Genomic DNA, 14,818 nt, shown 5'->3' on the forward strand with positions numbered 1-14,818 from the left:
TGACCACATATTTTGGCAGCTATGCAGAACAACATGACAATATTTGCCACAAAACTTGCAACAAAAATTGCCTGTTGCCTAGGCTAATATTTTGTGTCAAAGTTAGCTCTTCAACCTGTGTATCAAAGTTGTTGCAAGACTTAACACAACCTTTTAGATTATGGTGATGAAATTGCCATAGAGCTGAGAAGCAGCGTTGGTGCTCCAGTGGAAGTTACTCACAATTTCCAAGTGGACTTTGTATGGAAGTCAACATCATTTGACAGGTATTTAAATTGCTGCTACACTTTTGGGCATAATGAAGAAATGTCTGTCCTTCCTATGATATAACAAAGCTAAAGTAGTTAAAATCAAATTTTTGTGTGAGCTTTTCAAGTGCCACAGCCTGTTATGCCTCCTAGCTTTCCCTCATCACCCCCCCCCCCCCCCCCCCACTTGATTTATTTGGGATCTGCTTACAATTAAGCAAGTGCTGAGAGTAAAAGGTGAGTGTGAAGGCATGTCAGACATAGGCACTTGAACAGCTTGGCCCCACCTTATTGAAACTTGAAGAAATAAAAAGACTTTCTTAAGTTTGCTAAGCGGCTTCAGGAAAGGTATAGTTTGCATTTATACCCTACCAACTGGAAAAGATTTATAGTTTTCTTTCCCCGCACTCTTAAATCCTTCTGTGAGGACTTTTGATTGGAGTCACTTCTGTTTGTCACTCCATAATGCCAATGAAATGGTAAACTGTGACACTACAAAGTGAAAGGTCCAGAAATGGCTGTAGTAAAACCCTTTCGATTACTGTGCTATTTAAAATAGGCTGTATATACACTGCTTCAAAAAAATAAAGGGAACGCTTAAACACAAAGTAACTGTCAATCACACTTCTGTGAAATCACACTGTCCACTCAGGAAGCAACACTGAAAATTTCACATGCTGTTGTGAAAATGGAACAGACAACAGATTATAGGCAATTAGCAAGACACCCTCAATAAAGGAGTGGTACTGCAGGTTGTGACCACAAACCATTTCTCAGGTCCTTTGCTTCCTGGCTGATGATTTGATCACTTTTGAATGCTGGCGGTGCTTTAACTCTAGTGGTGGCATAAGATTGAGTCTACAACCCACACAAGTGGCTCGGGTAGTACAGCTCATCCAGGATGGCACAACAATGCGAGCTGTGGCAAGAAGGTTTGCTGTGTCTGTCAGAGTAGTGTTCAGAGCATGGAGGTGCAACCAGGAGACAGGCCAGTACATCAGGAGATGTGGAGGAGGGAAACAACCCAGCAGCAGGACAGCTACCTCCGCCTTTGTGCAAGGAGGAGCATTGCCATAGCCCTGCAAAATGACCTCTAGCAGGCCACAAATGTGCATGTGTCCACTCACTGTCAGAAACAGACTCCATGAGGGTGATATGAGGGCCCGACATCCACAGGTGGAGGTTGTGGTTACAGCCAAATACCATGCAGGACGTTTGGCATTTGCCAGAGAACGCCAAGATTTGCAAATTCGCTACTGGTGCCCTGTGCTCTTCACAGATGAAAGCAGGTTAACACTGAGCACATGTGACAGTCTGGAAACTCCGTGGAGAACATTCTGCTGCCTTCAACCTTCTCTAGCATGACTGGTTTGGAGGTGGGTCAGTAATGGTGTGGGGTGGCATTTCTTTGGGGGGGCCGCACAGCCCTCCGTGTGTTTGCCAGAGGTAGCCTGACTGCCATTAGGTACCGAGATTAGATCCTCAGACCCCTTGTGAGACCATATGCTGGTGCTGTTGGCCCCGGGTTCCTCCTAATGCAAGACAATGCTAGGCCTCATGTGGCTGGAGTGTGTCAGCAGTTCCTGCAAGAGGAAGACATTGATGCTATGAACTGGCCTGCCCGTTCCCCAGACCTGAATCCAATTGAGCACATCTGAGACATAATGTCTCGTTCCATCCACCAACGCCACATTGCACCACAGACTGTCCAGGAGTTGGCGGGTGCTTTAGTCCAGGTCTGGAAGGACATCCCTCAGGAGACCATCCGCCACCTCATCAGGAGCATGCCCAGGCATTGTATGGAGGTCATACGGGCAAGTTGAGACCACACACCCTACTGAGCCTCATTTTGACTTGTGTTAAGGACATTACATCAAAGTTGGATCAGCCTGTAGTGTGGTTTTCCACTTTGATTTTGAGTGTGACTTCATATCCAGACCTCCATGGGTTGATAAATTTGATTTCCATTGATAATTTTTGAGTGATTTTGTTGTCAGTACATTCAACTATGTAAAGACGAAAGTATTTCATACGATTAGTTAATTCGTTCAGATCTAGGATGTGTTATCTTAGTGTTCCCTTTATTTTAAGCAGTGTATTAGATTATCCCCCTCTAATCAGCTTGCATGAGCACCTTGGCCTCTTCAAACAGCTGAGCACCAGAGGTGCCTGGAATCGGAGCCCCACAACCTTATCGGGAAGAACTGTAATTGGATGCATTTCACTACGTCCCCTACTGAACCTTTCACAAAGTAATGTTACAGTTTACAATTTTATTAGCTTGTCATTGTTTTTACGAAACCACATAACCATATTAAAGGGTAGCGAACAGTCTGTTCAGGAGTTATTCATTGCTGCTAATATGGATAGCAAAATCAGCTGCACAAAATATGCAGCAGATCCTGTGAATGTACCTTTAAAGGGAACATAAGTCACTAAGTTTTATCCTATATAACAAGTGGCAACTCCTAATAGAGGTTAATATTGTGTCCCACCATGCCTGGATGTCTGATGGCATTTTTATAAATGCAGGACAAACAACATTTTGTAAATGTCCCACGCGATATGTAAATGATGCTCAAGTAGTCTGTTGGGCATGCGGCTTGCTGAAGTAGTCAGCTGCAATCACTCCTATCCGTGCATGAAGGTGCAGCTCAATCAGTGCTCACAGCTAGGCTGTCAATAATGCCTGGATAGGAGCGGTTATAATAACCGCCCCGGGTGCTACAAGCCGCATGCCTGTTGGCTACTTGAGTCTCATTTACATGCTGAACGGGACACTTATAAAAGTAGTTTTCTCCATGTTTATTGATGTGCCAGCAGACATCCTGGCTTGGGAAGACACATGACATTAACCTGTATTGTTGCCAATATAGGGTAAAACCTTAGTGACAGGTTCCCTTTAACTGCTTTGGGAAGCAGGATGCTGTTTGTGTAATGCTTTCTCCTGGCTACTCTTGCCAATAACTCGTCTACCTTCCTGGACATGCTGAGCAAGTGGGGATGAATATTTTATGAAGGGGGTGGGATTATCAAGTTCAAGAATCCTTTGCACATGCAGCATCCACCTTCCAGCATTAAGCAAAAACCATATTAGCAATCTGAATTGACTCTTCATCACTAGCACTATCTATCTGTATATTCAGGTTAGTGCAGATGGTCCTGCTGTCAGTTTCCCTTTTTAAGGGTGCGTTTACACATGCATATTGTTTCTGCAGATCAGCAGCTGATTTGCTCCTGCAGATTTTCCTGCCCATTGACTTCAATGGTCAGCAAGATACTGAAGGAAATCTGCAGCAAAAATACGCATGTGTGAACGTACCCTAACACAAATCTTCTGATCTTGGCTTACAAAAAAAAAGATACTGATCAAGTACTCAAGGCTTCAACAGGCATAATGGGAATTTCACCTGCACTAACCTGCTGGGAAATAGTGTGGGTGATGCAGATTTCAATGCTGTTCTCCCCCCCCCCCCCCCCCCCCCCTTTTCTCTTTTCTTACGCAGCCACCTAAGTGTAAATGTTAAATCCAATTCTTTAAGGGGCTTTGGTGCACTGGGGGCATTCTCAGACACTTGGTGTGCTCTTCTCCCTGCCTCCACCTTAAATATTCATGAACCTGAGCTCCATTTTATACTGGAAACATGTAACTCTAGATATGTTATGCCCACTCCTCTTACTTGACTATCATCCTCATTACTATCACTGAGACAAATGGACTCCAAAGGTACGGTGGGTCTTTTGCGGCGCTGACTCAGAACAGGCACATCAGGTGAATATAAAAGGTATTTTATACTCACCTGATGTGCCTGTTCCGAGTCAGCGCCACAAGAGACCCACCGTACCTTTTGAAGTCCATTTTTCTCTATCTACTTGGTTGGGAGGCTGCAGACTGGGCTCTAACAATCCTTATACGCTGTCCATTGTTGTGTGTGAGTTCACACAACCACCTGGGGTAAGAGGCTTTAAAAAGAATCTTTCTACCAATATCTACCCAGTTGGTTTTACGCTATGGAGCGCTCTTAAAAAAACTAAACACCCTTTCACAAATACATAGTTCTCCAATGAACACCTGCATATCCCAACAAGTTTCCCTGTGTATCTTATAATATACAGCGGTTCATCAGGGAATCATAAATACAGTAGTATGGGCTGGGCGGTATGGCCAAATATGTTTATCGCAGTATTTTTGTAACTTATGGCGGTTCCACGGTATATAACGGTATTTCCCCCCCTAAATTTATTAGAAGCCGGCTTCTTACATGACAGTGCACTCAACCTATCACCGGCCGAAGCGGAACATCGCTGCGGCTGGTGATAGGCTGATGGCTTTCCGACGTTCCATTCCCTAGGAATCTGGTCCGGACCGACGGGGAAGGTGGGTTAAAGTTTATTTTGTTTACCTTTTGCAGCCCGGGCATAGAGATACAGTATAGAGCAGTGGTCTTCAACCTGCAGACCTCCAGATGTTGCAAAACTACAACTCTCAGCATGCCCCGACAGCCAACAGCTGGGAGTTGTAGTTTTGCAACATCTGGAGGTTGAAGACCACTGGTATAGTGTCAGCGCCGATGGCCGCAACAAACAGGAGGACGAGGAGGGCAGCGCTTGCGGGTGACATATGTGAGTAGTACCCCGATGGGGACAGCACTGGGCTGATAATTAATTGGGGGGGGGGGGGAGCAGAACAGCGCTCGTGGGTCACATATGATTAGCGCAGCGCTGGACTGATAATTAATTAATTCCCGAGGGGAAGGGGCCAACCCGGTATTGCGGTATGGGTTGAAATTCATATTGTGCAGCACAAAAATTTCGGTATTCTGTATGAACCGGTATTCCGCCCAGCCCTATATACACATAAGATTGGGGATTTTCAAAGACAAAAAGATAATACACATGTGGAGCAAAGCGTGAACATGTAACCGAGACCAAAGAGATATAAATATAAGCAAAATGGACAGACACAGCAAGATGTCAGTATCTTATAGAAATTCACACTTAGCAAACCAGATATATGTAGCCGACATGTATAGCTTGAAGCGTCTTGTCTATTAATCCTGTAGCAAAAAAATTGGACAAACCACATGTAAAGCAGACAAATGTAATTAAAAATCGTACAAAGCACGAAAAAGATTACATAGCAAACAAAATAGCACATACTAGATGGATACATTGCAATTGCTGACAAAAAACACACTAAACACCGATATATTACAGTTAGTCACAAACACAATGCACCATATGCATTATATAATCACACACTACATATCACCACACTAAAACAATTGGCACATGCACAAAAGAAAAGCAGCACAAATGGTCACAAACAAAGAAAAAGGACACAAGTTATCTACGGCCCATAAATAATATAGAAAGCCACAAAGAAAACAGGGAATTCCTATGAATATCTACCATATTGTGAAAAGATACAGTATGAGATTTTACATCCAAATGGCAGCAGACTGATATACGATACTCTACAATAAGCTGAATAGAAGGCACCATACAAATCAGTCACTATTTTCCTAGAATATAAAAATGATGTCACCACATATTACCAAGACACGTAGTAATCTCACGGATATCTACACGTAACGGCCACATAAAATTTACCCATACTTCCACAAGGCTTCCAAGAATGTTGATATTCCCAAACAAATGCGCCCTATTTTATCCAGATATGCGGATATATAGTGGGCCTATTGTTATCAATATCCAGATGAACCCGGTATCCAATATATCACACCTATAAATAAATGGAATGTGACAATTACTATACAAAAATATAATGCTACATGTGCCCTAATAGCCACCATCACCAGAAATATCTTACCTACTAGCAGAGTAGTATGTATCTGATCACTCCTCATGCCATGTCACTATAGCTCCATTAAAACACTGTTCTGAAATCAAGACATATGCCCACAATGTACCAAAATAGTCTACAATAAGTCTAATGAAAGTATACCACATAAGTTTCACATCAAACACTCAGACTCTTTACCCCAATCCCGATATATAAGGGAGAGCAGTGGGTTTGTCTGTACCTGCAGCTTGGATCGGCAGCTGCAGGATCATACATCTATCTTTACTGGATTGGGGGTAAGGAGTCTGATACTTATGTGGTATACTTTCATTAGACTTATTGTAGACTATTTTGGTACATTGTGGGCATATGTCTTGATTTCAGAACAGTGTTTTAATGGAGCTATAGTTACATGGCATGAGGGGTGATCAGATACATACTACTCTGCTAGTAGGTAAGATATTTCTGGTGATGGTGGCTATTAGGGCACATGTAGCATTATATTTTTGTTTAGTAATTGTCACATTTTATTTATAAATGTGGTATATATTGGATACCGGGTTCATCTGGATATTGGTAACAATAGGTAAACTATATATCCGCATATCTGGATAAAATAGGGTGCATTCGTTCTCTTGGGAATATCAACATTCTTGGAAGCCTTGTGGAAGTATGGGTAAATTTTATGTGGCCGTTACGTGTAGATATCCGTGAGATTACTACGTGTCTTGGTAATATGTGGTGACATCATTTTTATATTCTAGGAAAATAGTGACTGATTTGTATGGTGCCTTCTATTCAGCTTATTGTAGAGTATCATATATCAGTCTGCTGCCATTTGGATGTAAAATCTCATACTGTATCTTTTCACAATATGGTAGATCTTCATAGGAATTCACTGTTTTCTTTTTGGCTTTCTATTTTATGGGCCGTAGACAACTTGTGTCCTTTTTCTTTGTGACCATTTGTGCTGCTTTTTTTTTTTCTTTTGTGCATGTGCCAATTGTTTTAGTGTGGTGGTATGTAGTGTGTGATTATATAATGCATATGGTGCATTGTGTTTGTGACTAACTAATATTTCGGTGTCTAGTGTGTTTTTGTCAGCAATTGCAATGTATCCATCTAATATGTTCTATTTTGTTCGCTATGTAATCTTTTTCGTGCTTTGTTTTGTACGCTTTTTAATTGTCTGCTTTATATGTGGTTTGTCCTAATTTTATTTATTTTTTGCTACAGGATTAATAGCAGACGAGACTCTTCAAGCAATACATGATACTGACCTCCTGCTGTGTCTGTCCATTTTGTTTATATTTATATCTCTTTGGTCTCTGTTACATTTTCACGCTTTGCTCCATATGTGTATTGTCTTTTTTTCTTTAATGTACACAAAATTGGGGATTTTCATACTCTATTAATGATCCCCTGATGAACCGCTGTATATTATAAGATACACAGGGAAATGCGTTGGGATATACAGGTGTTAATCATTGAAGAACTATGTATTTGTGAAATGGTGTTTATAGTTTTTGATGTAATAGGGTTTTTCTACTTGAATAAATATATTAGCTTCATGTGGTTAGTGATATTTTTTATCATCCTCATTTACAGGTCTTTCAGGCACATTAACTTCTACCCTGCACTGTTGAGCTCCGCCCTCGCATACACTGCATTTAGTAGGGAGGCCTGGATGTTTTTCTAAAAAGTAATAACATAAGAGGTTATGGATAGTAGATTTATGGGGGATAGATCCAGGAATTTATTCTGATCGCCATATTGGGGTCGGGAAGGAATTTTTCCTCTGTCATGGGACAATTTGAATCGGCCTCATTGGGGGGGGGGGCTATACTGCTTGTTATAGCAAGTATAATCACTTCAATTATTATAAGACAATTTAATTAATCTCCTTCCTAATATGTATCATAGCTTTCTGTGTTGCCCATAGGAACCTAACACAGCTCAGCTTTCATTTTTTAAATGGCTCTGGTAACATGAAAGCTGAGCCTACTTATTAGACAACTTGATAAATCTCCTAGGTCTATATGCATTATGCATGTATGTTTAATGTATTCTCTGCAAGCAAACTGTATTTAAAGGAGAACTCCAGAATATAAAAATTGTCCCCCATACTGCCGGCAGTAAAAAAAATAAAGATGTACATACCTTCCTCTGCTCCCCCGAGGCCTCGGGTAACCGGCTCCGGTCTCCGCCACGATCCTCTTCCTGGTTGCTGGTGGTTGGCGAGTCATACTGCACTCAGCCAATCACCAGCCACAGTGAAGTCCCGACTCGGCTGATGATAGGCTGAGCGGCAGTGTGACGTTTTCGGCCCCGGCAGCAGGTGCCATTGTAGTGAAGAATTTTGTCCTGAAGCATTCTCACACTGTCGCTCAGCCTATCGCGACTTCACTGTGGCCGGTGATTGGCTGAGCGCAGTATGACTCTCCGACCTCCGGCAACCAGGAAGAGGATCACGGTGGAGACCGGAGCCGGTTACCCGAGGCCCCGGGGGAGCGGAGGAAGGTATGTACATCTTCATTTTTTTACTGTTGGCAGATTTTTATATTCCTGAGTTCTCCTTTAAAGTTCATGTGAAATGTAGGCTGTGCATGGGAATCGGATTTGAAACAAAAGATCCTTGATCATTGGATTTATTTATTTTATTTATTTATTTTTACTTTAAATTACCCAGAATGCAGAGTGCATTGAAAACCTTTGCAGTAGATGAGACTTCAGTTTCCGGTTACATCTATCACAAACTTCTGGGTCATGAAGTGGAAGATGTAATTATAAAATGCCAGCTTCCCAAGAGGTTCACAGCACAAGGATTACCAGATCTCAACCATTCACAGGTAAAATAAGAAAGTAGTCAAGATATTTTAGCTTGGGAAATGTTTTGTACTTGTTGCTACAGAATCTTAGGAGTGGTCACATCTCCTTACTATAGATGGAGAGAAAAAGGAGACCGGCAATTAGGTGCCTAGTGTATTACTGAAAGTAAACCGGAGCAAAAATAAATACCACAGAGGTGGGCAGAGGTTGCCATTAGGTAATGGGTGCGCACCCGGAGTGAGTGGAAAACTTGTGAATCAACCCAACTGGGGTTACACATGCTGGAAACAGCTGCTGAGCCCAGGGTGCAGTAGAGGACTTGCCCATCCTGGAAGAAGTAATGTAGAAGAAAGGATGCAAAATACCCTTTAGAGATGGCGCTGCTGGTTTCCAGTGTAGACATCAAAGATCGGAACAGAGAAGTTGTATAAACCAAAACTGGCCGATTTATTAGAAACTAGCTGAGTACCCGCGTTGCCCGATTTTTCCTTCCTAATCCTCGTTGGGGAGGAAAATAAACAGAGGAAGCTTTTGACTTCATATCCCGACCTCCTCCTATCCCGACCCGTAATATGTGTACCAGGTATTGAAATATCTCCAGCCGTACGGAAGTTATGCCGGAACATACATTTTCCATTGATTTGCATGGGACTTTAAACATAAAACCAATAAATTGTTCCAGTTTTGGTTTATACAACTTCTGGTCTGATCCTTGACATCTACACCGGAAACCAGCAGCGCCATCTCCAAAGGGAATTATGCATCCTTTCTTCTACATTAAATCTCCTTAATAGTCTGTTTTGGTAAATCTTTTTTTTTTTATAACGTTGCATTGTGCTGTTTCTTTTATTCCTCCTAGAAATGTATAAATATATAACTGGGTGTTACCTTTCACTTTGTTCAGTGGCTGGCACTGGCAGCACTGATTGGACTGTGTCACAATGTAGGGTCACAATCTTAACTGATAAGCACCCAGTTGCCAGTTTACACACAAGTTTGTAAGAAGAAACAGAGTTCTGAGGAAAGATGCTCAATAATTATTGCTTTATGGGGAATACAGTTATTTATTAAAGCAGCCATGTCTATTGCAGGCCACAGGTTCTCTTAAAGGGGGACTCCGCCCCTAGACATTTTATCCCCTATGCAAAGGATAGGGGATAAGATGTCTGACCGGGGGGTCCCTGCTGCACCCGGCATTCGTTTAGTGTTAGGTGCAGCGCTGGAGGCTCTTGATGCCACGCCACAATGCAAGTCTATGGGAGGGGAAGTGTGTCTATTCCTCATTCTGCATGACTTCTTCTTCCACCCTGTCTGCTGTGCTGGGTCTCTTAATCCAATCACTGGTTTATAACCCCCTCTTCTCTGTTTGAATGCTGCAGTCTGATAGGACTGGAGTGAGCACAGTGGATTGCTAGTTTCTCTCTCACTTACTGGACTTTGTCCCTACCAGTGCTTCAGTTTGGACAAAGATAATACTGCAGCTGGACTGTATTATGTTCTGGATAGTATGGGAAACCCTAGTATTTGTTTTTTTATAAGCTAGGATTTAATATATATATATAATTTTCTTTATGAAGTACATTAAAAAGGTTAATATTCTGGTAAAATGTACAACATATAATTTTTGAATCTGACAGCCCTGTAAACTGTATCAATCAGATTATTTTTCCAGCACATCTCGGGAGCACTAGAACAGATTGAAATTAGGGGAATTTGGAGTCAGTCATTACTTTGAAATCTTAGCAAAACGTATTCATGGATGGTTAAAGAAACACAATAGCATGGCAGGACTTCTGTTAAAATACAGTTGAGATTAAGTGATGTTCTTGTGGTTGGTGCGACATGAATCCTAGGACCAAAAGTTTGTCAACATATGTTTTACCCGTAGTTTCACACTGCTCCGCTGGCTTACCTTCTTTACATAGTGGACCCTGGTGCTATTTCTTCCCCCAATGAGGCACATGCTCTTCATGTAAAGGAATTTGAGATTTCAGACCAGACGGCCTTCTATTGCTTGAACGTTCAAATCTGATGCTCGTGTGCCTGGGCTTAGCTCTGGCACACTGACTGGTCTGCCTCAGTTTTCAGTGTCAGCGTAAACTTATATAAATATATAAATATATATAAATATATATATATATAAATATATATAATTTTTTTTTTTTATGTAAACCAATTTTTGATGTGAGGTTGATCACATGGACTAGCCTTCCTAAGTAGCTACCAATCTCTGTATATTGGTTACACTCTACTAAACCTGCTGTTTTGCTTCATAAATAAAATTAAAAAAAGATTATACATCACTCTAAAGACTGACAACTGAGATAACTGACAGTCTATACCCAAAAGAATAACCTACTCTACTAAGTATGCTCTTTTGGGAATTCTCTGACCCAGTCTTTGAGCCATCACAAGATCCTAGGGCCCATTCACGCAGTAGGATTTCCTGACTGAATTTCCTCTACTTGTCCATGCAACAACCATGGCACAAAAGTAATTTGAATCAAATTCAAGCAGAATTTCTCTGTATAAATTCTGCCTGGAATCCCTGTAGAATCAAAGCCCCACTGATTTCAATGGACGGTCCTGACGGATTATTCTTGGCTTCAAGAATTGACATGTCAATATAATAGAAAATAATTATCTTCAGGACCTTCCATTGACATCAATGGGACTTTCAAACTGTCTGAAATCCTTGGGGAATTAATCTGCTTGAAATTACTTATGTATTAACTGTTGTTCTAATGTTATGGGAGGTCAATGTATGTATTGTGTTTAAATAGTTCTTTCAGACTTAATATATTTAATAGCAATAGCATTGTAGACAAGGCAAAAATGTATTGCACGTTGATGATTGTTGTTGGCACCCATTCCGAGACTCCCTACATTGCAGTTCCTAATGATAAGCCATTAATGTGTGACTGTGACACATCCTCGACTACCTGACAGCAGCAAACATGTCTGTATTTGTTGCATCTCATACAGCCACTCTGTCTTATTCAGGTTCCACACAGTTGCATTGAAGAATGTGACAATGTGCCTGGTGCTGCTGTGAATGCTGCCCTACTTTCTCATGATCATAAAGTCACCAATCATATGTGGTCTTAAGGGGTACTCCGGTAGAAAACTTTTATTTTTCCAATCAACTGGTGCTAGAAAGTGAAGCAGATTTGTAAATTACTTCTATAAATAAATCTTAATCCTTCCAGTACTTATCAGCTGCTGTATGCTGCATAGTAATTTATATAGTTCTTTACTGTCTGACCACAGTGCGCTCTACCTACACCTCTGTCCATGTCAGGAACTGTCCAGACATGATCAAAGGTGTCAGCAGAGAGCACTGTGGTCAGACTGAAAAGAACTGTACAACTTGCTCTGCAGCAGTTAAGTAGTGGAAGAATTTAATGCACGGCACAAAAAAATAAAGGGAACACTTAAAACAATGTAACTCAAAGTCAATCACACTTCTGTGAAATCACACTGTCCACTCAGGAAGCAACACTGACAATCAATTTCACATGCTGTTGTGCAAATGGAACAGACAACAGGTGGAAATTATAGGCAATTAGCAAGGTAGTTACCACTTCTCAGTTCCTATGCTTCCTGGCTGATGATTTGGTCACTTTTGAATGCTGGCAGTGCTTTCACTCTAGTGGTAGCATGAGACGGAGTCTACAACCCACACAAGTGGCTCAGGTAGTACAGCTCATCCAGGATGGCACATCAATGCGAGCTGTGGCAAGAAGATTTGCTGTATCGGTCAGCGTAGTGTCCAGAGCATGGAGGCACTACCAGGAGACGGGCCAGTACATCAGGAGACGTGGCGGAGACCATCATCCTAGCAGCAGGACCGCTACCTCCGCCTTTGTGCTAGGAGGAACACTGCTAGAGCCCTGCAAAATGTGCATGTCCACTCAAATGGTCAGAAACAGACTCCATGAGGGTCCGATGTCCACAGGTGGGGGTTGTGCTTACAGGCCAACACCGTGCGGGATGTTTGGCATTTTCCAGAGAACACCAAGATTGGCAAATTTGCCACTGGCAGGTTCACACAGAGCACATGTGACAGACGTTCTGCTGCCTGCAACATCCTCCAGCATGAGGCAGTGGATCAGTAATGGAGTGGGGTGGTGTTTTTTTTTGGGGGGGGGGCTGCACAGCCCTCCGTGTGCTTGCCAGAGGTTGCCTGACTGCCATTAGTTACCCAGATGAGATCCTCAGACCCCTTGTGAGACCATATGCTGGTGCGGTTGGCCCTGGGTTCCTCCTAATGCAAGACAATGCTAGACCTCCTGTGGCTGGAGTGTCAGCAGTTCCTGCAAGAGGAAGGCATTGATGCTATGGACCGGCTTGCCCGTTCCCCAGACCTGAATCCGATTGAGCACATCTGGGACATAATGTCTCGCTCCATCCACCGATACGTTGCATCACAGACTGTCCAGGAGTTGGCAGATGCTTTAGTCCAGGTCTGGGAGGACATCCCTCAGGAGACCATCCGCCACCTCATCAGGAGCATACCCAGGCATTGTAGAGAGGTCATACAGCTGGTGGAGGCCACACACACACTACTGAGCCTCATTTTGACTTTTTTTTTTTTTTTAATCTGCCTGTAGTTGAATCTGCCTGTAGTGTGGTTTTCCACTTTGATTTTGAGTGTGACTCTATATCCAGACCTCCATGGGTTGATAAATTTGATTTCCATTGATATTTTTTGTGATATCTTTTTTTTTTTGTCAGCACAATTAACTTTGTAAAGACAAAACTATTAAATACAATTAGTTCATTCATGCAGATCTAGGATGTTATCTTAGTATTTTTAAATAGAAGTATTTTACAAATCTGTTTAACTTTCTAGCACCAGTTGATTTAAAAACAAAAAGTTTTCCTCTGGAGAACCCCTTTAATCATAAAAAAAAAACCTTCTTATAAACATCATTACCATGTATTTCATGCCTGTAATGTTTTCTCTCTGCATTTGCTAGGTTTATGCAGTGAAGACCGTTCTGCAACGACCTCTTAGCCTTATTCAGGGGCCACCTGGTACTGGAAAAACTGTAACCTCTGCAACAATTGTGTATCATCTTGCTAGACAGGGAAATGGGTATGTAGTTCACTTAACTTGTACTATAAAAGTGCATGTAGTCAAGGCAAGAACGTTTTAAGAAGTCAGGTAGTAAAACTACTAGGGCAGAGTTATTTGTTCAGGTTCCTCATTTCTAAAGTGAGCTTTATCCAATTTTTTTTCATAAAGACAGCCAATGGTACTGACAGTCTATACTAAAAAGGCCTAAAGTAGATACAAAATTTGAAAGACAATTCAGTCCTCAAAGATGCAGTGTTAGGGGAGATGTTTAAATAAAGTGAAGTATATTATACTCTATACAGGGAAGATGATATATTTAGATTTTCTGTAATGAAATGCCTTCCGTCAAAAAAAAAAATTGTGTATTAGTATAGATATGAATAGTAGATGCAATGGATAGCCACAGGGTCCTTGAGGTAAACTAGAACGTGCAATGTTAAAAACATAACTGTCCACCTGTACATGACCATATAGTGCCAATGCAAAAAGTTCTGGCAAGGAGCAGACGTTAGGGGGAAGTTTTAATAAAAATAAGTTGCCCTCTTCCCGTTTAAAAAAAAAAATAATATTAAATTCAATAAACCTATTTGATATCCCTGCCTGCAGAAATGTCCAAAATGTTCAAATAAAATGTTAATGGTGCTGTTAGGTGAATGGCGTAAACTGTCCAAAATTGCAGATTTTTGGTCACATGACATCACACAAAATGTAAAAAAAAATTACCAAAACGTCAGATATACACAGAAAGGGGTACTGTTAAACTACAGATCATGGTGTGAAATCTAGCCCTTAAAGGGGTACTCCGGTGCTTAGACATCTTATCCCATATCCAAAGGATAGGGGATAAGATGC

General features: G+C 41.6%; 1 protein-coding gene across 2 annotated transcripts in view; it reads left to right on the forward strand.

Annotated features, from left to right (window-relative positions):
- Positions 1–14,818, forward strand: part of UPF1 (UPF1 RNA helicase and ATPase) — a 108,768-nt gene that overhangs the window by 70,786 nt on the left and 23,164 nt on the right. For both annotated transcript variants that reach the window (XM_056573160.1, XM_056573152.1), the window contains exons 9-11: positions 158–266; positions 8,744–8,903; positions 13,866–13,984. In XM_056573160.1, the coding sequence (XP_056429135.1) occupies positions 158–266; positions 8,744–8,903; positions 13,866–13,984 (388 nt within the window). The remainder of the gene's footprint in view (positions 1–157; positions 267–8,743; positions 8,904–13,865; positions 13,985–14,818) is intronic.

This window comes from Hyla sarda, chromosome 1 (assembly GCF_029499605.1).
Source record: "Hyla sarda isolate aHylSar1 chromosome 1, aHylSar1.hap1, whole genome shotgun sequence".
NCBI classification, from domain to species: Eukaryota; Metazoa; Chordata; class Amphibia; order Anura; family Hylidae; genus Hyla; species Hyla sarda.